The 22,719-nt window shown below is 37.4% G+C and overlaps 3 protein-coding genes across 4 annotated transcripts in view; 1 reads left to right on the top strand and 2 right to left on the bottom strand.

Moving 5' to 3' along the window:
* Positions 1–1,344: 1,344 nt before the first annotated feature.
* On the bottom strand, positions 1,345–8,257 carry LOC135466660 (golgin subfamily A member 7-like). Of its 2 annotated transcripts, none has more exons than XM_064744280.1 (5): positions 8,225–8,257; positions 6,870–6,998; positions 6,152–6,304; positions 5,606–5,707; positions 1,345–4,893 (listed from the first exon to the last, which is right to left on the bottom strand). In XM_064744280.1, the coding sequence occupies exons 1-5, from the start codon at positions 8,246–8,248 to the stop codon at positions 4,855–4,857; spliced, it is 447 nt and encodes a 148-aa protein (XP_064600350.1). In that variant the 5' UTR covers positions 8,249–8,257; the 3' UTR covers positions 1,345–4,854. The 2 variants fall into 2 exon arrangements, with proteins under 2 accessions (XP_064600350.1, XP_064600351.1); XM_064744281.1 differs by lacking the exon at positions 8,225–8,257 and adding an exon at positions 7,437–7,554.
* Positions 8,258–8,329: 72 nt separating this feature from the next.
* LOC135468188 (succinate--CoA ligase [ADP/GDP-forming] subunit alpha, mitochondrial-like) lies at positions 8,330–16,855 on the top strand. Its single transcript, XM_064746290.1, is given in 10 exon segments — positions 8,330–8,367; positions 10,973–11,079; positions 13,215–13,269; positions 13,272–13,330; positions 13,878–14,090; positions 14,451–14,508; positions 15,048–15,209; positions 15,521–15,594; positions 15,976–16,164; positions 16,555–16,855. Coding segments are annotated over 10 exon segments (975 nt in total). The 5' UTR covers position 8,330; the 3' UTR covers positions 16,576–16,855.
* Positions 16,856–20,022: 3,167 nt separating this feature from the next.
* Positions 20,023–22,719, bottom strand: part of LOC135466388 (probable E3 ubiquitin-protein ligase HERC1) — a 60,995-nt gene continuing 58,298 nt past the window's right edge. The window contains exon 78 of the mRNA XM_064743836.1: positions 20,023–21,574. Coding sequence (XP_064599906.1) covers positions 21,383–21,574 — 192 coding nt within the window. The 3' untranslated portion in view covers positions 20,023–21,382. The remainder of the gene's footprint in view (positions 21,575–22,719) is intronic.

Here is a 22,719-nt window from a genome sequence, read left to right as displayed (position 1 = left end):
AGTCCCTATATCAAAGTGTCAAGCGTGAGCAATGTACTTTTATCACTAGTGACCCATTATTGTGCACACAGGTATTTGTATCCTGTAGAACTTTCACACTCATTTTACATTTACCTCCTGGGTTTGCTTGTTACACACTGTGAGTGAGTGTGTTGTTTGCCGCAGACACATTAACAATAAATGAGTGTATTATATATAAGGAAACTGTGGGTGTCTTGTTCTGTAAACCTACTTTCATTTAATTTGATTTAATCATTCGGCGTTTTACACCATACACAATGTTATTTCACTTATTCCACTGAAGCCAGCGTTACGGCGGGAGGAATCTTGGCAGAGCCCGAAGGAAGCCCATGACCATCCACAGGTTGCTGACAGACCTTCCCACGTATGACCAGCATGAGGAAGGGGAAGCCTCAGTGAGCCTACTCTTATCACGTTAAGCACTCCTAATTTTCTTCACAGCTTAAGCCTGCCTGTGGACAATTTACAAGTGCACAACCTTATATCAATTGTTAAGAATTGAGCACCAATCCACAACATCTGTGGCCTTTTGCGAAAGGTTGATGATTTAAAGTTTCATGTTGTCTTGTTCGCAAAATGACCCATATTGAAAGAGTGGATGACAAATATTTGACTGACTAAACAATCAACTGACTGAATGGTTGACAGAACAACCTGTAGAGCGGAAGGAGGTTGAAATTTATTCCCAGTTCCCCCTTGGAATCAGCTAGGCCATGTGTTAGAAGAGATATTTTATAAATGTAGATTCACACTCTCTGGCCTGCTGAACTGCCTCAGTCCAGTAGAGAAGTGTTTTATTTTGAGACTTGTATTCATTCATATATATATATATATATATATATATATATATACATTTCATAAGTTACATTACAAATATGTTCACTTGTTGGTCCTGACATCCAGGATGTGGGCTGTCGGACGTGTCCATCCATCCATCTATTCTTGTACCTTTACATGTCTACAGTTAACAAAAAAGAACTGTACAACTCACAAGTGGTAAACATTCGCAACAGGTGTAAAGGAGAAATCTACTGTAAGTTTTCAACATTTTCACATGTTTGCAAGATGTTTATTCAAGTATATTATGAAGGTGTTATTCTGTGTAAACTGATAAAATTACAGTTTTTGTGAAGCCCTCAAACCTGCCAATCCAACGAATGCAGTTGCATCTCCAAAATCAAATTAAAAATGTGCATAAACTGGACTGAAATATGCCCATTCTTATGCCAAACGGTTAAGGAATTAGAATATTTCGTTGACAGAATGCTGACAAAATGCTGAACTTTTTGAAGATCACATCTGTTGGGTTCAACTAACTTCTCCAATTTTCATTTGATTAAAGACTTGAAGTACCAACTTTGTTAAGCACATTGTGAGAAAAAAGGCGGAACAATGGAAACAACTCTTAGATACAGGTGACATACTGTAAGCATCACATACTTTATTTATATCCTAAAACAAACACACAAGAGGTACTACACATTTAAACACAACTAATGAACCCTTGTCATCACAAGACTGTTAAGTATGATGTAAAATCCCAAGCATACAAACAAAACATTCACAAGCTTAAGAGCTTTAGGCCGTCTTCCATGACTTCAGAAAAACAGACACCTTACCTGTGCTTAACGAGTAACTTGCTACTGGGAATCTGTAATCCTCAGGTGAATATGCAAATGTGAATTTAATGGTGTTCTACTATCAGGAAACAAGTGTCCACCACTTCAGGGACATGTTTAGTATCCAGTTTCTCCAATGACACGTGAATTTTAAAGGAATAGAATGACAGAAGAAAAAAGTTATTACAGAATTTTTTCTTTCTTTTTTACATGTCGAGAGTATGAAAGTCAGAATGCTTTATGATAATGTACAGACGGCCTTAACCACAACTAGTTCATCCAGAAGAATGGAATATCCACATTATCTGCAGGATACATGTATGTGTTTATGACAAAGACTTGTAAACAGAAAAATTTTTGAAGTCTCTTTACAATACCCTATTCCATTCTTTTTGAATAACATTGTGTTATTGCTGGCCTTTAATATACTGTATAGCAACAATGCTATACAGCTTGAACACATATACGAAGCTGGAACAGGTATACATATAACTGGCCAGAAAAAAAAGCAAAGTTCTTCTGCAAGTCCATGGAGGTTGCCAGTCAGCTCTACAACCTAAAACGTACTACATAGGTATATGCAGGTAGCCACGTATGTTGACAAACATGTTTCTTAACATTAAAAGCAATATGACTATTGCTAACATATTTCCTGCAGATCACAAAAAACAAATGACATCTCTCCACTGACATCTGTGCTGCACTAAATAATCCAATAAAATATTCAAATATACATGTATAAATAAACATCTGCTACAGAGTCAAACCTGACTGCACGGATAAATTTTGCTCAGACTAAGAGACGAATCTGAAATACATTTGTTTTTTACATCACTTCTATATGATGGAGAAATAACAAAAAAATATGTACAGCAGTTTAATATTTCTTTATGACAGAGTAACTATAAAGCTTTCCCAACATTTCAGGATCATAAATTCTAAACAAATACATTTGAGTTGACTGACCTTCAATAATGTCAGCAGAAGTCATCAAGGTTCTGGGGAGATTCTTAATTTTAAAAAAATATGATCCCATACCAATGAAAATATCAGTACTCAGAATAGTGTGTCACCATTAATAATTCATTTGGCGTCAAAACATATACATACTGGAGTGTGTATAAAAATCAATGACAAATACCTCTTGAGTGATTCATCAAAACTTAATAAAAAAGCTATTGGGGAGATTTTGAGCAAAATATTAATCAGCACAAATCCAATCTACTTTTTGCTATTGTTTCTGAATAGACCAAAACCTTAACTCTCACATAATATCAGCTGCATCTGTGCACATGTTACCATTCAAAACGGGTGAGAAAGTCCTCAAAAGAGGTTTGCACAGGTACATGACTGATATTTACTGAAAGGCAATATTTTAAGCTATTCTTGATAAAATTGATTCAATAGTGAATATACATTTTTTGCCAAAAATCTGCATTATAGACTGCTCAAACATTCTTAAATTCAATTATAGAAGTCAAAACTCTCTCAAGAATCAAAAACTAACTGAAATGCATGGGTGAAATGCTACACACCAAATTTTGTCTCACACAGAAAATTTTGGGAATCCAACATCTGCAATATTGATAGCATAATAATGGTGTAAAGCTGTGTTAATATTGATAGCAATATTTAGCAACTCAAAACTACATGTAGTGTCCACGTGGATCCTAGCACACAATTTTATTTTTCAAAAACTGACAAACTGTAAATTTAAGTCAGCTCAAGGCAGTAAACATGATATAATGCACAATAAATGTTTATATATGATCCTGGAAGTACAGAAGACTGAAATTAAGAACACAATATATTAGTAAGTGTTGTAAATGTTAGATGATTTTTTTTTTTGCATGTATTCAACACTGAAGTCTGACAGATTTATATGTAACTGTTAAGTTCAAATTCATTGTGACACTTATTAGATTATTAGAATGTTAAACATAGTACATATATTAAATACACATGTATACAGGAAATCTGAGTGTAGTATATTTGTCAATAAAACTTCAGATGAACAGCTATATAGTTACTTCTGAAGTATAATTTTACACTAAGAATTTTACAAAAAGAATGTTAAAATAGAGCATTTCATATTGTACTACCGGAAGAGCATATCATATTATGCATATGGATATTCAGTGAGAAAAATTCATGCAGTTAAGAAAATTAAATACATGTGAAATAGCTGAATTGCTGAAGCTGATTATTCCCTTTCCTTCACTCATCTACAGAAATGCACCTGTGAAAATCTCGTCATAGCTACCAGGTCTCTAACAGGTAGACTCCATGTTATATTAGCTCAACCACTGAAATGCTTTCTGCAGTGTCATGTTTACTGTCACATATTTACATTGTACACATATGATGCAGTACGATGCAGATGCAGATGCAGATGGAGACGTCGTGCTCTAAATCTCTTTTATTTCAATGGTGTTATATTTCAGCACTGGTGTTATGTTCGCAGTCAGGTTTACCAGTGGAGCACAGCATGTGCTGTCCAGAAGAAACTACTACACCTTACCAGGTACATGTACCTCATATAAATCTACAGATGATCTAGCTCCTAGATTAGAACCTGATTTTCAAACGGCTAGTTGTCTTTTGAGAGAACCCCTCAGATAAATTTGCCAGCCAGGGCCCTGCCATAATCACCAGTAAGTAATCAAATGCCTATAATTTAGTTCTTACTTCTGAATTTTGATTATGAGATTGACAAAAATATCGCACAAGAATCTCTCTGGACAGGAAGGTATATAGTTCATATACAGTAATACAATCAGCGATGTGATTGGCCTATCAATGCTAACCTAGGTGGGAACTCTTTCATATTAATGAAGTGGAAATTACTTACAGTGGGTAAAGAATCTTCGAAACAATGCTGGCAAAAGAAATGATGAATATTCATGTACAATTATTCATGTAACATTTAGGTCAAACAACAATTCAGAACGGACTACAGAACACCAATATATGCCTCCTCTCATCACATAAACTTAGCAATGTTGATGGGCAGAACAACTACTGTCACTCTCCCGGTCTAGTCATAAATAAAAAAAATATTTCACTGATCTATGAATTTCACAAATAGTTTACTCTTTAAAACAAAGTGATATGACAATGTAATAAGCGAATGCCTCAAATTGACCAACGCCTCAAACTGACCACTGTCCAGTAAATGCTAAAACTGTGTCCAGGTATGATGGAAGCCAGCTGATCACCTTGGGCCTTGATCCTGTAGTACACAGATCTCCAGCTGGTGCAGCAGTCAAGGACAATTTGGAATGTTGAATATACACGTCACCCTAAAACACTTTCCTTGGAAACAGAGTTTACTAAGCAGTTCCTTTATATATATTAAAGAAGATTTGCGACACAAATGTTCAGTACGAATTCAATGTGAATAAAGGCATAAAGGGAATTCATTTAGTATACTAAATACTAAAAGTTCAGTTTATGAGTTCTGGCTTTAAAGGCAAAGACAACATTGACAAGAAGTACATGCATGTGTCAGATGAAAGATCATTAAATGCTAGGGGTAAAAACAACTCAATTTATGTTTTTACAATTTTTTCATCCCAGAAACATACATTTCAAATATCTGATTCTACGATGGCCTTGTATGACCATACTGTCTAAACAGACCACCATACAATCCAATGCTTTAAAAGCATTTTATCTGTTGAAATAATTAAAAAAAAAATAAATCAAACTATTTTCCTGAACAGTGTTTAATGGTCTTTCAGCTGATAAACAGACATGTATACTTCAATCTTGTGTTTTTTTTATTTTATTTTAAATTTATATGAGTGCAGTCGGTGTCATGGTGGAATTTGAGTTTGAGGATAACCCCCTTTCCAGTGTCTGTCTCCTCTGATATCTCAGTCTAAGGTAATACACCAACCCCAAAACTAAAAGTAATAAGTATCCATGTGATTTTTTAATATAAAACAAGAACAAAAGGATACAACTCTGAGGCCTCTCTCCACAGGGTCTACAAGCATCAAGCCTCTCGGAACATACACTGTCTTGTTCTGCTCTTCTATAAATCGGGAAATCTCTTTCAAGCACTGAAGCAAAAAAAAAAAAAAGAATATATAGAAAGATATATTTATGCTGGACAACTTCAGACAACATCAATCAGATGTGCTACTTGACAGCATAGTACCTGACATCTGTATCTTATTTTGTCTATTCTATCTTTACTACTTTACTTCAGTGAATTCATGTCATAATCACCAGTTTTAATAAAAGTACTGCAGCTGTTAGAATGAGTCCAAGCAGCAGATCTTGTGCTGCTAAAATACGAGATTGGTAAAGGTAAGTAAAAATAATGAATTAACAGAACAACGTTTTAAGAGAGCTGATGACAAGAAAACAGAACCATTTCTATTCAAATGTCTGACACCTCTGGCAACTCATTCAGACCAACCATCTGTCCACTTCAAGGATACTGAAGCCGAATTTGGGTTAACATTTCAAACTGAACATACAGTGCTGTGATTGGTGCTTACCTTCTCATAATATGTATCCACACATAGATACGACAGGTAGGCAGTCAGACAGGCCATGCAACTCTCACAATATGTTCTGCCCCCCAAACTTTCTGCCTTTACAAAGATCTCATTGATTCTGCTGACTGTTCGATCAAAGGCCGCTCTGTCAATCTACGAAAAGAAAAAAACCACACCCTATGTGTTTACATATATTGATTTCCAACCCTGCTGTGTGCTACAGTTTAGCGGAATTAATGCTTCAGTTCTCTTATTCATTGACTTATGTTGAAATTTGGTGATGTACACATTCCAAAGTATGGTACCTAATTTGTACATGCCACGCTTGTGGAAAAAGACAACAAGATCATGTACCCAGAGTGCCGAAATGAATATATTTATTTATGTTTATCTGACTGGTGTTTTATGCTGTGCTCAAGAACATTCGATTTATTTGACAGCAGTCAAGTGTATGTGTGGAGAAAATTGGGCAGCATATGAAAGAATCCTCCGTACTTAGAAGAGCTGGATTTGAACATGACTTGATTGGTCAAGGTCTAGTCAACTTTCAGGAAAACAGTTACTCTTGGCCCACAAGAGTCTCTAATATGTATGCTTCTGTCTCATCATACAAGTACGCAAAAACTGTCTTCGGGGCTCACAACAAATGACAGATAGAATATTTGATGAATTCATGACATGTCTTTTAAACTAACTTATCAATACATTGTGTTCATACCCTTCCATCTAGATCTTGGGGGAATTTCGTCTGAAATCTAACTGACGTTCCCTCTGAAAAATCCCTGTGTACAAAAATCTTTGAGCAGTGAGCCGTAGATATTCTGGATAACTCATCCATTTTGTAATTCTGAAATGATAAAAACAAATTGAACACTTATTGTAACAGTAAAGAACTGGGGCCTATGTTAATCTTTCTAAATGTCTCAATGTGCTTCTGGATGACAGATGAACATGTCCAGGTTTAGACTCATTTTGTTTTGTTTAATCACTACTGTGTCATTTTCAAGTTATCCATGTAATGTAGGTGATTCAATCATAACATATTTTAACCCATTTCAAGCACTCTTAAAAAGATAATATAATATATATGTGGAATGGCTCAGATGCAATTCTGCATTGTAATTGGAACTATAGATATGTGGTATAAAATATAACAGTAACTTCATAAATATAGCTGTCTGCAATAAGCATAAATAAAACAACACAATGTTACTTTTCACATGGCCTAATTCACCCCTAAGACAAGATATTAATTGTTATACAATATGTTCTTCTGTGAACATACTATTCAAGACTGCAGACATCCAGGCATCTGGCTTCTGACTATCACCTAGGCATAGACCTCAGAATATCTTCCGTTGGTGTTGAATTCCTTATATATGTTCATAAGTTATCTTTCGCCAAATCTGTGTGCAAGTATATTTCCCTGATATGTGTAGTCCTAAATTCTTCTGCAACAGTGATGCCAACTGACAAATGAGATCAAGCATTCGTGAAAAGCTTGATGACTATATCTGAGAATATAAACTTACAGATCCGAGAACAGACGGAAAATGCTCTATAGTGTTTAAACTAGCTGGATAATTGTGTTTCTAATTTTGCAAACACGACTTCTCAAAATGTTATCTTACAGTCTGAACTCTGACTCAGATAACCATGGGCCTACGCATTGTATCTCATCCGAAGTCTATACTGAAAGTGGGTGATATGAAGACAGAGTAGGACACGGGAAGGTAATCATTTGACAGATCTGTATAATTCAAACAGAATTTCGACTCAGTGGTAGGATCGACAAGAACTGACTGGGTGTATTCCAAAATTCAATCACCACAACAAGTTACAAATAAATATTCAGGAAATGTCAAAAGCAGACATAGCGAAAACTGGACCATGTGTAAGATTCCAATTTGTGAAAAGAAACATAACCTGATTTAATACACATTAACGGTCAATCTTTCCGAAAAGATTCTGTGAGCGATCAGTAAAACTGATACACTCTCAGCTAACGATTCCTTGGCTACCGCCAGAGAAATCTAGGCGACAAAATGACGGATAATCATGACAAATTTCTACCTGTTTTTCAGCCATTTTTGACATACGGGCCCTTCCGCACCCTTCGACCTTTTTCATTGGCTAAATTTGAGCACGTGCTCTTCAACATTTCCGGCATCAATTCAGTATGGCGTCGACCTGCAGGCTTTTCTCAAGATTAGCAGGTGAAAAGTTTGGTTAATTTAATGCATGATCTCATTTTATCAGCGTGTGTATCATGTCACCCACCTAAAAGCTCTGATAGCCCAACGCAATGAGTGTTCAGACGTGATGTGTGCATAATTAAAACTGTTTAAGATCGTTCTTCTTATGTTGCGATTCTCCACCTTGACTAGAGCGCTTGAGAAGGCCATGCTGTGAGTGTGACATGGCATGTTCACGGTAACCAACGACAATTCGACATATCTTTTACTGCGAAAAATCTACACTGCCAAAGTGTTGGTTGTTATTTTATGAAGTGTTTAAATAATAATTCAAACTATACAGTCGGAAAATCATTCTGACATTATTAAAAAGCAGATTATCAGATTAAATTATTGACAAGGTTAACTTAAAAGAGTGCACAAAGGCTTTCAAGAAGTTTTAAAAAAATTGGAGAGCTGTAAAGACTAGGTTGATGCTTTTGGTGGTCACTGACCGTCTTCAGTCTACCACATACTGCAACCTAGTCCTTACAATATCCAAAAAGTAACACCAGAGATTATTTATATTCGATACCGTGGACATCCAGGCATTTTGCAGTTATATTTGTGCCAACATGCTACTTGCTCACACACAGTAGTGAAAACATTGTCTAAATAATGTGGTAGTTAATTCAAGACTCTGCTTCACAGCCTCATAAGTCCATAACTAGGTTTTGTAGGTCATCATTGGGTTGCCATTGCCTCGTACGAGTGAAGTGCCCGGATGTCCTCGGTCTCGAATATCACTTATAATGTTTTCTTGTACGCAGTCCACCATGTTCTGATATCGTGTGACGAATCGTTATAACATAGTATAGCTCAATATCGCGAACATCTGGTTACTACACCCACCTGTAGCAGAGGCTAGCAGATGACGAGGTGAAAGATAATGTGGGAAGAGATAGTGGTAGAGAATTATGCATGACAGTAACCTCAGTGTTTGCGCAAATAAAGCCTGTTAGCGTAAATAAAACCGCAGACCAGAAGAACACAGCATATGAAGGTACAAGGTTAAATAAACACAATAAATGGTAAGTTCTGGAGTGTCAAAAGTTGCTCGAGGTATGCAGAATGCACATATCTTGGGTCTTGAGTTACCTTAAACAGCTGCTGTAAAATCACATCTTTAACCTGTATTAGTTTGGGAGACCCTGGCCTTATCTTTGTGAACCTTTGTGAACTTGCAAGATTCCTACAATGCCAAATCAGCTGATTGGTTACATCTGCCTCTCTACTTTCCAGGGGAGATAACTTGGTGTTGACCAAAACGCAAAGCAGACTACATATGAATGACAGATTTTTTTTTTTTTTTTCATTTTTTTTTTTTTTTTACGATTTCAGTGACTTTGTCCAGGTACTTTAAGACATTTTACATGTCTGTGTATGCTACAATCATTGTATCTCCTTACATTCATTTGTTATAACCCTGTTGTGAATTTGCACAGGCTTATATTTATGCCACAGCTTCTTGCCTTTAAATAAGGCTTTTCAAAAGCTTGTATCACAATGTCAGAAGTATTGATAATACTTCAGGAAAACTATTTCTGACTAAGTACCCATGAGTAATGGAGTAGATATTTTGGAAAACAAAGGATAAATGAATGTCCAGAAATCAAGAGCCTTTGGTTGTTTCCTCGTCTTTACTCAATCCACATGTAACAAATGTACATTCTCTCCTAAAACTAGCATTGCATTATTTTGACCATCAGGCATGATGAATTGACCATGAGCAATGTACAGATAAGTTGTTGTGCTTAAATATAGAAACTCATTACTAGCTGTTTCTATACCCTGTGGCTGATACACAGTGCATATTCCAGAACAAAAATGTTTTTAAATATCGGTTGTAATCATGCTGTGGACATTCTAGCTAATAGCAAACACATATATGTATCATGTCATATATGTTTATCACACATTTAAGTAATATGTTATTGGAAAATCTTGTGTGATTTTATGGTGGTTCATAAATTTTGATTACGATATTTTACTAGGTTACGCCCCTTTATTCAGATACATTCCAGTGTATTTTTCTTACCATCAAATCCCTAAAATAATTGGTCACATTCTATAACACTTTGTAAATGGACTCACTATGGCCATAGAATCAGGTTCCCTTTCAGCTCAACTCAGTTTGGCTAACAGATTCAGGTCTGTTTTCATATTTGGCTGTTTCGTTATTGCCAACATTCTCACAGCACATGTAGTTAGCTGGATTCAGTGAAACTTGACACATGGTCTAATTTGCAGATATTTTATGCTGGATGAGAACATGGTCAGCATGACTGACCTTTGGTCTACTTGGTCACTTCAGAATTCATAGTTGGTTGTTAAACAGAGTTTATTTCAGTGAAACGTCACACATGTATATAGATCCCTACTGACACATGCTGGAAATGAAAGTGGTGGGTCCAACTGACTTTGAACTACCCTTTTAATGTTTAGGCGTATAAGACTCAGGAGTGCCCCCTAAAATCTACCGATCAATGAGCGATTTGCGGGCCTTTTATGAAGAGCTCCAGATCCAAAAGGTTTGGGATAGCTCAACTGTTTTTGTCTCACTAACCTGTTTTGTGTTTGCTTTTAGCTCGTCTGCCTGTGGGTGTCCGGCAAGCCTCTTACGAGGCCACCAGGAAAAATCTCTCCATCAACAAAAGCACTAAAGTTATTTGCCAGGGATTTACTGGAAAACAGGTACTGTAACAGATGTCAAGATTGGTCTTTACTCGTAACATTTGGGATACTCCCTGGATCATTTGTGTCAGGTGTCACTCCCTACACATGGCAGGTCTTTTTCCTGTGATGTGGTCACAGACTAGGAAACCTGGGGCTGTTTCTCAAATACCCCGTTCACGTTGGCAAACTTAAGGTGGTTTAACTTGCGAAGTTTGAGTGAGTTTGATGTCACCAGTGTAAAAGGCAAAGTAGGGTATTTAATCCGATTTAAAGTGGATTAAATGCCCACTATATGCATTTTTGACGTTCATGCGGACATTGAATTGTTGACAAGCTCCACATTCAAATATGGGCAGTCGAGGGATAAATTGGGGTGACAAAGAAACATTGGCACTAATCGCTGTTTGGGGCGATAACATCATACAACAACAACTGAATGGTGCTGTGAGAAACACGAAGGTGTGAGACACCATCTTGCACAAGATGCAGGTCAGTGAAGCTGCGTATAAACAGGGCATGATGTTGCAATTATTAAATTGGCTTAAATGTGACCGTGTGAACAGGCAAATCTCTGAACTAGCTTAAAACCAGCTTGGCCACATTGTATTGTGAACGTACACATTTTTACAACTGGCTTCGATTTAAATGGGCTCAGATTTGATCCGGATTAAATTTTGCACGTGCGAATTGGTAAAAGTGTCTCAACTTTACGCCAGCATATGATATTTACACTATAGGGTATAGAGTATTTATTTTCTACTACGTCTCCTTCCCAAAAGCACGTCTTAAATCTAATTGGCCTATCATTGACCTAATTTTGAACAGAACTGGAACTCAGTGAGGTAAGAAATGTACATGCAACAACAACGTAAGCTTCATCGAAAAGTGGTTACCTGCGTCAATGCTTCTCTGGTCCATTTTCTGTAGCTGGTTACTGAATAGTGCATAAATGTTTTAACAGGTAGGTATTATATTTCCATATTGGCCATATTTCCAGGTTTTTCATTGTTATGACTGACCCACGACACTTCATCACGGGTGCAAAATTTGCGTAAATTTAATGTGAGAAAATGGTGACATTGATTTTATGACTTAACACGGGGTGAAGCCTACGACCTTCGGTTTTGAGAAACAGCCCCCAGGCCAGGACTGCTGGTGCTGCCATGGCCTTATATGGGGAGGTTTGTACCTGGCAGAGACTGATGGTTTCTTCAGGCCCTCGATGGTTTCATGAACCCATTAAGTTACTGTAATACAAGTTACAAGTGAAATATTCTTCAATACAAATGGATACATAATTGGCAACTTATCCTACCAAGGCTTTCAGAATATGGCCTCGAAAAACTAATATATTCAATAGTCTTTGAGATAATAATCCTTAAGCATCATAGTTTGATGAATGTTTTTGTTGAAGTTTGAATTTTCATTGAGGTCAGGTGAAATATTTAGGATATTTTTGTTTCTTGATTAATATTATTTAGCTCTACATTACACCCAGCAGACAGAAGTTAGGGTGTAGAATTACCAAAGCTTATTCTAAGGGAATGCTGCAATATGCCTGATTTCGGCTCTGTAATACTATTCATAAAAAAAATTCCTCTCCCCAGAAATCCCATACCTCGTCACTTGCATCATGGTTGTTCTCGCAAATATTATAAATACTTATTTGCTGTAGTTTTAGCGATAAAAAAACCGATGTGAAAAACAAAGTGAGAACCTGGGAATATTAGTGTGGCTATTCATTCTCGCATTGATATAATTTTGGTTTGTAATACCCTAATTCTTCAACCTTTTCAACCATCTCTCCAATCAATATTTTGAAATATTCTGAGAGACCTATGGGGTGCAGAGAAATAATCTGCACAGTTTTATGAAGCGTGTATCTTTAATAACATGAACAAATCATTTAGGGCAACATTTTCATAATAATTGTATGCATGAACTTCACTGAAAAAAGTGCTTTAGTGTTTGAAAAGGCCGAAGATTTAGAGTAGATCAGTTATGAATTTACACTGACTGAATTCTCAGACTACAAGAGATATGTTTTCACACAAGTATGTTGTGTGAAATCCTTTATCAAGCATGTCTTGGAGATTTATGTCGTATGCTATAAATTCTTGTCTGTGGTTATAATAATGTGGTGTTTGTTGCAGGGCACTTTTCACAGTCAGCAGGCTATTGAGTATGGCTCTAATCTCGTTGGTGGGGTCTCCCTGGTAAGGGGGGTAAGGAACATCTAGGCTTACCTGTTTTCGGCTCTGTCAAAGAGGTATGTAAATCTTAGACATTTATTTTGCCATCATGACTTTATTTGTATTTTGATAGATAATTTTCTTTTCTAAATGTCAAAGATTTTAATTTTTATAAATGGTTATTATTTAAATGTGCAGCATGTGTGCTGTTTGGCGGTGCTTCTGTAGGACTGCTGTTGCAATTTTTCATGGATTTCAGTCTAAGGAAGAACTGTTAACATTTTTTTGTATTGATTTAAGTATGTTAACTATATTTTCTGATACAGTGGTACAGTAATAGGTTTTCGATAAATATATATATTAATGTATTAAAATAATTATTGTGGGCTGTATTCTAGTGAAACAACTAAAATAGATCAAACAAAACGCTGTAGTTGAATTTTTTGTTCCTTTTTTAACCGAATGGAGCTCTGATGTTATCATTTAGGTGAAAAGTTACAGAGAAAATTGATTTACAAAATTGTGCTGATGTGGCCCCTGTTCTGGAGTATAGGCTACTCCTTCCTGAAGACAACTTCTTGATTGTATTTCGTTACACTGTTATTTCCATGTTTCTCTTTGCAGGCAGTTGATGCTGTGCAGCCAGATGCCTCTGTGATATACGTCCCACCAGCAGGAGCAGGGGCAGCCATACTGGAAGCCATTGATGCTGAGATCCCACTGGTGGTGTGCATCACAGAGGGGATTCCCCAACAAGATATGGTCAAGGTCAAACACCGACTGGTCAGGCAGGACAAGACAAGACTGATCGGACCTAACTGTCCTGGAATTATTAGGGTAATTTTATGTAAACATACCTTATTACCAGATACTGAAGTGAACAGAATAGCATCAGGACAAAGGTTGTCAGGTGGTTAAATATGCATGCCAAACGTCTTATGCCTTTTTTAGGATCAGGCAAATGCTGATGAAAAAGCATAAAATTGAAAGTTTTTCACCAGGAACATAGATACTGATTACAAATACTTACTGTTGTATAGCTAGTCAGTATGGTTTATTTACAACAGGATTCTATTCCCACCTTGTGAAAGGCTTTAAAACTGATATCTGTTTCCCTTCAGATTTTATTTTTTGATGTTGCTATTAAAATAAACATTAAGTCATTCAGTCCATAACTTAAATGAAATTATTTTGCAGCCAGGAGAGTGTAAAATTGGAATTATGCCAGGTCATATACACGAAAAGGGAATTATTGGTAAGTATGTGTACTAATACCACTATTTTAGAATGAAATGGTAAAAGGTGACCAGGCTAAGCCTCACCAGAAAAAGAAAACAATCAGTTTTGTGCTTTGTGCTAATCCTTCAGATGGGTTAAATGTTTGAGATTTTGTAATGGTCATTATGTAATTGAAATATTTCTATTCTAAGCAATATCTAAAAGATAAACTGTACTGCATTTCATGCCATGGTTTTATCACCTGAATCTATTGTGATCCATCAGTTCAGTCACCTTCCATAACCCCTTGATCAATCTGATCACATGTTTAATTCAGCACTGATTTGCTCAGATCTGGATGAACATCAACGTGGGTTTTTCAGGTTGCTGCATCCAGAATTTTCAGAATTGACTGGCCTGAAATATGTACAGTACGGCTAAAACACCAATCACACAAGTAAATACATCTAGTGGGCTGCAGGATTTTTTTTGTTTGTATTATTAGATCTGTATTCCAGTATTATGTTTGGGACTTGTTTTAGTACTGTTGTTGTGGAAGTGTTTGTCTGTCCACAGGAATTGTATCTAGATCTGGCACATTAACCTACGAGGCTGTTCACCAGACAACAATAGCGGGACTAGGCCAGTCCCTGTGTGTGGGAATTGGGGGTGACCCTTTCAATGGTACAAACTTTATTGACTGCTTGGAAGTCTTCTTGTCTGACCCACAAACTGAAGGTAAGTAGATATTTACCAGTTGGCAGTTTGTCAGAATCAGCTATGGTAATGCAGTGATATGAGGAATATTATTGTGCCTTTTACATGAGTATATCTTATTTGTATGTGAATATTCAGTCAAAAAAAAAAACACAAAAACAAAATACAGCAAAATGTTTCTTGATCTGAAAAAGGTCAGTTAAGAGTGCTTTTTCAAATTCTTATTGTATTCTTATTTTAAGACTTATTACATTTACTGACATGAGTTGAAGAGGATTCTGTGAATTAGCTGAAATGATGATGGTTATCTCCCTTTTTCATTTATTTTGCAGGCATTGTTCTCATTGGTGAGATCGGTGGACAGGCAGAGGAAAACGCTGCAGCTTATTTACTAGAGCATAATTCGGTGAGGAGGAAAACTGAAGTCAATGGTCCAGTAATGGAGATCTTAAACTGGGTGTAGGTCGATTGCAATTGTAAGCAGCTGGGTCTAACTCGACAAAATCAACCTACATGTAATGGTTATGTCGAAAAAGTTGATAAAACCTTCCCATCAACTTTGATCGCAAGCCTAAGCCCTTTTGCTTCCAGTTACTCCTAGACGTGGGGTCGATCTATGCCCGGCTTTAATGTGTTTTGAAGGAAAATGTTTGTGTGTCAAATATGATATAAAGGATAGACTAGAAGATTTAATAATGAATATTTTTCTGACATTAGGATGTGATGGTATGAAATGTTATAGATGTCCAAATAGTAAACCAGATTTAATAAATTCATTTGTGGACAGGGTCCCAACGCCAAGCCCGTAGTTTCATTCATTGCTGGCTTGACAGCGCCCCCTGGCAGGAGAATGGGTCATGCTGGTGCTATCATTGCTGGAGGGAAAGGTGGAGCCACAGAGAAGATACAGGCCTTGAAGAATGCAAATGTGGAGGTGACAATGTCTCCAGCCCAGCTGGGGTCTAGCATGAAAAAGGTGAGTATTTCTAGGGCAGTACACACAATACAGCTTGAAAGAATAAATTTTTATTTTTACTAAATCAACAGATGTTTTATTGATGAATATTTCTCTTACACATTGGTGGGAGAAGCCCAGGGTAAACCTGCGACCATCTGCAGGTTGCTGGAAGACCTTCTCACTTATGTGTACAACAGAAGAGCTCAAAAGAATACAGGCACCAGTTTTTCCGTCGGAAAGCCCCTAGTTTCTCCTACTGGATAACTTCTTCAAAGAAGCAAAGACAATTACTGTAATTACAGTTACTGTAGAATTAAGTGTGTGTTAAACAATAATCAGATAAATTTGTCACCAGGAGTAATACTGCGATATGTATCATGAAATTTGCATCTGTCTATTCCATTTCAGGCCATGGAGCGCAGAAAATAGTAAGAATTAATAGGACACACATATAGTGACACCAGTTGGCAACAGAGATATGGCAGTTGATGACAGATGGTGACAACGCTCTGTTGGATGCAGTACAGTGCTGTGAAAGCTCAAACATGAACTTATGTAGTTGGATGGGCAGAAACCGTTCTGATACATGTTTGAAAACTTGTCCATTTCTTTTAACTAAACAGGAAGTTTTGTGACTTAATTTTGTTCAATATTTATATCCACATTTCAGTGTACATATAATTCAGCAGGGAATAAACATGTTTTTTTAGACATGAAATGCTTATTATTGTTCCTTTTTTAATCATTAGGCTAAGAGGATGAAAGATGGTGTCCATTTCCTCCATGAAAACCAGAGTGCCAGTTGGAGCCAGCAAGTTTTAATACATGTAAACCTAATGTGTAACCAGTACAGTGAGGAAGCACTCAAAATTGTATTCATATTTAAAAGAGTTCCCAGCCTCCTGAATGTCACAACGATACATCAGTGACATCTTCCTTTCATGAATATTTCCTCTCAGTGCTTTGGTTCACAACAACGTTTGTGTGATTTGAGTGCACATTTATCCCCAGTCATTCATTTGCCATGTTTCACTGCTGACCACATGCTGTGTGATGAGTTTGGAAGCACATGATGCATTAACATCTGTTAATACAGACTGATCGTGTCCCAGGACATCATGTGTGAATGGTAAATTGCATACAAGGATTGTGACATGCCATTTCTGAACACCCAAAGAGTAGGAGGTCGTAACATAACACTGGCCTAATCCCCGTCCCTTGTATATGGCGGCATACGCCACCATGGTATTTGTCGTCAGCGTAATGTTCAACCGCTTTGAGAAACAGACCCCAGGTATATCCTACCTTTTAGCTTGCCTAAGAAGAGGTATTGTGAGCCGGGGATTAGATGCTGTTGGTGTCAGTGTCCAGTTTGGTTACAGTTTTTGGCCAATCATAGGGTTGCAGTGACCACCACTAGCACAGAGATACCCAGTTATCGGTAGCTATTTGCATATCAAAGGCCAAGAAAATCTATTACCCCATGACTCAACATTTTACTTAGCTATTCACTAGGTTGCAATTGCCTCCCATAGCACATGGATTACCAAATGTGGTTAGTGATATGCACATGAAAGACTTCTGTGGTAAAGCTGTGTCCCCACTGTCATTTACCAGCACAATGATCTACAAGTCCACAACATATGAAGTCACTGTACTGCAATCCTATATGATATATAGTCAATAAATAAATAGGCAATAGTTGTGACAATATAATAATTTTGGTCTTTTTTGTTGATTTAATGGCAAGATCTTAGCAGTAGAGGATAATATCTGTATATGACAGTGTCAGCCATTCTACTTTTTTTTGGTTTACAGGTCAATATTTGAATGCATTATGTGACTTCAAACATTATGCTGTTTTACAAACTACTCAATCAAGCATGCTGCCTGTTTTTGTGAATGCCTTGTTTCTGTTTCAGAACATCAGCTACATTGTTTGTTGTGTGATGTCAAAGACTTCCATATAAACACCAAACTGTTCATTTCCTCATAAGACAAGACCTGTTTGAAATTGCTTTTGCCATCATATCATATCCTCTTTTACCAGGCAATATAGATTGATGAACAAGTTTGATACAGCTTATTATGTTTGATCATGCCTGTGGCGGAGGTTGTGTAATGACCCAGGGGTTTTGAACAAAAGTGGTCGCAGTGAGTTCAAGTCGAACTCATGCTGGCTTACCCTCTGGCTGTTCGTGTGAAGGTCTGTCAGCAACCTGCGGATGGTCATGCCTGTCCCCCTGGGCTTTGCCTGGTTTCCTCCTACCATAATGCTGGCTACCACCCTAAAAGTAAAACACCAATCAAATAAGTAAATCTTTGATCATGCACAAGCAGGACGGGTCTTAAGATAGACAAACAAAAGTGTATGGTAATATGCCGGTGCTACAACATTGCAGACTATTGTAACATCCCAGGATTCTATTTATTTCTCTACACAAGTCCTTGTGAAGTTTGAGGTGTCACAAAGATTTATTTAACATGTTCAAAATTTGCTGAATTGTCAAGGGTGCCAGTGACTGCCAAGGTTTACATAGCTTTAACTTACACAGACGGGCCACTTAAGAGGAAAACTTCAGCATATGGTTCATGTAATGCAAACTCCCGCTTCCCAATGTGAATTTAGTTCAAAATGATAAGACTGACATGTGAGCATGAGTCTGTGCAACGACCTGCAAATCTCCCTCTATAGCGTGATTTCGCCCATACACCAAAACCGCAAAAATGCTTCAAATGGTATATGAAACGCTTGGTTTTTGGCTCACCTGTATGTTGTAGCTTACTTTGTGCAGTGAGCTTATGTCATACCCGAGCGTTGGCATCCAACAGCAGGGAAAACAATGTTAGGGGTGGTATCTTGCATGAATTGAGCTCCGGTTTGGCACACATCTAAAGCACAATTACACGAGGGGGATATTCCATCAATTCGCTGTGTGCGTATTAAATGCCGGAAATTGCAAACTTCATGATTATATGTGTTTATGTGGGGTTTAATGTCGTACACTTTATCAGTCATATGATGATAAGTCATTAGGTGTGTGTTCACTTCTTGTCCCTTCTTGTGGCAGGCAAACCCATGCCTCCAAAGTGTTGTCACCACTGAATTATCATGCCAGACACCAGACTTGACACCCCACCCAGTCACATTATGTTGACACCGGGCCAACCAGTCATATTTCCTTGTTCTAACCTCTCAGTTCTGAGCCCCAAGCGAGGCAGCAGCAGCAAGTACCATTTTTAGTCTTTGGTATGACCCGTCTCGGGTTTGATCCCGAGGTCTCCCAACTTTGATACGGATGCTCTAACCATTAGGCCACCGAAGCGTTTTCATGACACATTTTCTAGTGTATTAGAATCAATGTTAACAAAATGTTGGGAGTGGTATCTGAAAAAGTACTGCATGTACTGAGCTTAGGTTTTGCACACATGTAGTGCACAATTACATGAGCAGTATTCCAAATACTCCTGACCATTCACAGAAGATATGCAGAAAATAAAAGGGTCATTAAAAAATATTAAATATACCTCCAAAGAAAAAGTATCTCTTATCTTTCTTCATTTGTGCTTAAAACCATAGTCTTTGTTTTATGTTATCTTTCCACGTATTCTTTAAGTGTCAAGATGAACAACTTTAAATACTATGGACAAAAACAGAAATGTAATACAAAATCTGTAAAAATGGTTTTGAAATGATAATTCATTTATTTACATATCCATATGTTCAACTTCATTTATGTACATGTACAATTTACATGACAACTGAATTACACTAAAAAAGCTATTCTTCTGTCAAACTAATGGAAGGGGAGAAATCATTGCAACCACCAAAAAAAAAAAAAAAAAAAATTCAAAGTATGAACTTCCACACAGGTGGGAATGTGGTTTCCTGAGAGAGGCTTGACTGTTTGTGGACATGTAAATAATTAGCTCCCATTCCATCAGAGGATGACACAGCGTGTTTCCTTAAAGTAAAAGTGCTCCACACAGGCAAATACATGTACAAACAATAAACAAATTGAGTATCATGACAGTTGAAAGCACCAAAGTATATCACTGACGCGGTATTCAATTTCCACACAAATCTTGCAAGTGCCACAGAATTTTGCGAGAAAGAGGAAGACACTGCAGGAGGACATGTCACTTTACTCTAGATTCAACAGGAGTTTACTAGCCAGTTATGAACTGATATTGAAAGACAAATCATCTGCAATTCTTCTGTATCCGTACGCGACAACAAAGTAAACGATGCATCAAAAAAAAATTCCAGTCCTGCCAAAATCCGTTACCCCTACTGCACAAAAATCCCACAGCATTTGCATGATTTTCATGGAAGTCAAATATAGCTGATTTAAGTGCAATTCAATTTACATTTGAAAATTTTACATATCTACAAAAGTCTTAAGCAGGACTTACACAGTAATATCTGGATGAACTTACAGAAACAAGAATTATTTTGATTAATCGCACATAAATTGCATTTAAAATTGCATTTAAAATTGCCATATATGCAAAATAGTTAAATGTCCCATGTCTGCCTTTATTACTGGCAGCATGTAGTTGTCCATGTCCACTGAGTGACATAGAATAGCTTCTCTGACTATATCTCTATCCTGCCACAGAAAGGCAGTGTGTTATGTAACTTTGATGTCATATTAACCTCAGATCCCATGCCAGCCTCTGTGTTACAGGTCAGCATGTAGTTGTCCATGCAGCGCCAATCAGACAGGTGTGTTAGGTCACTATGATGTCAGATTATCCTCAGATCCCATGCCAGACTGTGTTACAGGTCAGCATGTAGTTGTCCATGCAGCGACAGTCAGACAGGTGTGTTCGGTAACTATGATGTCAGATTATCCTCAGATCCCATGCCAGCCTCTGTGTTAAAGGTCAGCATGTAGTTGTCCATGCAGCGCCAATCAGACAGGTGTGTTAGGTCACTATAATGTCAGATTATCCTCAGACCCCATGCCAGACTGTGTTACAGGTCAGCATGTAGTTGTCCATGCAGTGCCAATCAGACAGGTGTGTTAGGTCACTATAATGTCAGATTATCCTCAGATCCCATGCCAGACTGTGTTACAGGTCAGCATGTAGTTGTCCATGCAGCCCCAATCAGACAGGTGTGTTAGGTCACTATAATGTCAGATTATCCTCAGATCCCATGCCAGCCTCTGTGTTACAGGTCAGCATGTAGTTGTCCATGCAGCGCCAATCAGACAGGTGCGTTAGGTCACTATGATGTCAGATTATCCTCAGATCCCATGCCTGCCTCTGTGTTACGGGTCAGCATGTAGTTGTCCATGTCTATTGAGCGACAATTCTGTATGGCATAGCGTAGCTTCTCTGCCATTACCTCCATACTGGAGTAGTTAGGGAGGCGCAACTGGAAGAAACAGGTCTGGGCTGTGGGAAGGGTGTCCATAGCCTATAAAGACAATAAAAAGACAGGGGTCATGTAATGTAAGCATAGAAGAATTCATGAAAAAACTAAAATAAACTCAACAGATTCCGCCATCAGCTCCCAACAAAATTTAAACATTGTGTCCCCAAGCAAAACTTTCTTCCAATTTATATTTAACATACCTCATGCCTGATAGAATGAATATAATATACTTTATAATACATGGATAACCTTGATGAATTCTGCACATCTAGCGGATCTTCATTACTATTATTAAAGGCTGGCAAACAAGGAGTTCACAACTTTTGTCAAGAGTCTGCCTTGTTACTATGGCTTGCAAACAAAGAGTTCATAACTTTTGTCAAGAGTTTGCCTTGTTACTATGGCTTGCATATATAAGAGTTCACAACTTCCAGCAAGAGTCTACCTTGCTGCTATGGCTTGCAAACAAAGTGTACACAACTTTTGCCACGAGTTTGCCTTGTTACTAAGGTTTGCACATCAAGAGTTCAAAACTTTTGGTAAGAGTTTGTGTTGTTATTACTAAGGCTTGCAAACAAAGGTTTCACCACTTTTGGCAAGAGTTTACATTTTTAATAAGGTTACCAAATAAAAGAGTTCTCCACTTTTGGCAAGAGTTTGCCTTGTTACTAAGGCTAGCAAACAAAGGTTTCACCACTTTTGGCAAGAGTTTGCCTTGTTACTAAGGTTACCAAACAAAAGAGTTCTCCACTTTTGGCAAGAGTTTGTGTTGTTATTACTAAGGCTTGCAAACAAAGGTTTCACCACTTTGGGCAAAAGTTTACTTTTTTACTAAGGTTACCAAATAAAAGAGTTCTCCACTTTTGGCAAGACTTTGCCTTGTTACTAAGGCTAGCAAACAAAGGTTTCACCACTTTTGGCAAGAGTTTGCCTTGTTACTAAGGTTACCAAACAAAAGAGTTCTCCACTTTTGGCAAGAGTTTGTGTTGTTATTACTAATGCTTGCAAACAAAGGTTTCACCACTTTGGACAAGAGTTTACTTTTTTACTAAGGTTACCAAACAAAAGAGTTCTCCACTTTGGCAAGAGTTTGCCTTGTTACTAAGGCTAGCAAACAAAGGTTTCACCACTTTTGGCAAGAGTTTGCCTTGTTACTAAGGTTACCAAACAAAAGAGTTCTCCACTTT

This window comes from Liolophura sinensis, chromosome 6, assembly GCF_032854445.1.
Source record: "Liolophura sinensis isolate JHLJ2023 chromosome 6, CUHK_Ljap_v2, whole genome shotgun sequence".
Lineage (NCBI taxonomy): Eukaryota > Metazoa > Mollusca > Polyplacophora > Chitonida > Chitonidae > Liolophura > Liolophura sinensis.
The sequence above is the reverse complement of the archived record's forward strand: the minus strand, read 5'-3'. Positions and strand labels throughout refer to the sequence as shown.

Coding starts and splice junctions, on each gene's coding strand:
- LOC135466660 (XM_064744280.1), bottom strand. CDS start 8,248: ATGTCAAAAATGGCTGAAAAACAG. Junction 6,999..8,224: donor CAAAAATGGCTGAAAAACAG/GTAGAAATTTGT, acceptor TTATCATTTCAG/AATTACAAAATGGATGAGTT. Junction 5,708..6,151: donor TGGATACATATTATGAGAAG/GTAAGCACCAAT, acceptor TTTTTGCTTCAG/TGCTTGAAAGAGATTTCCCG.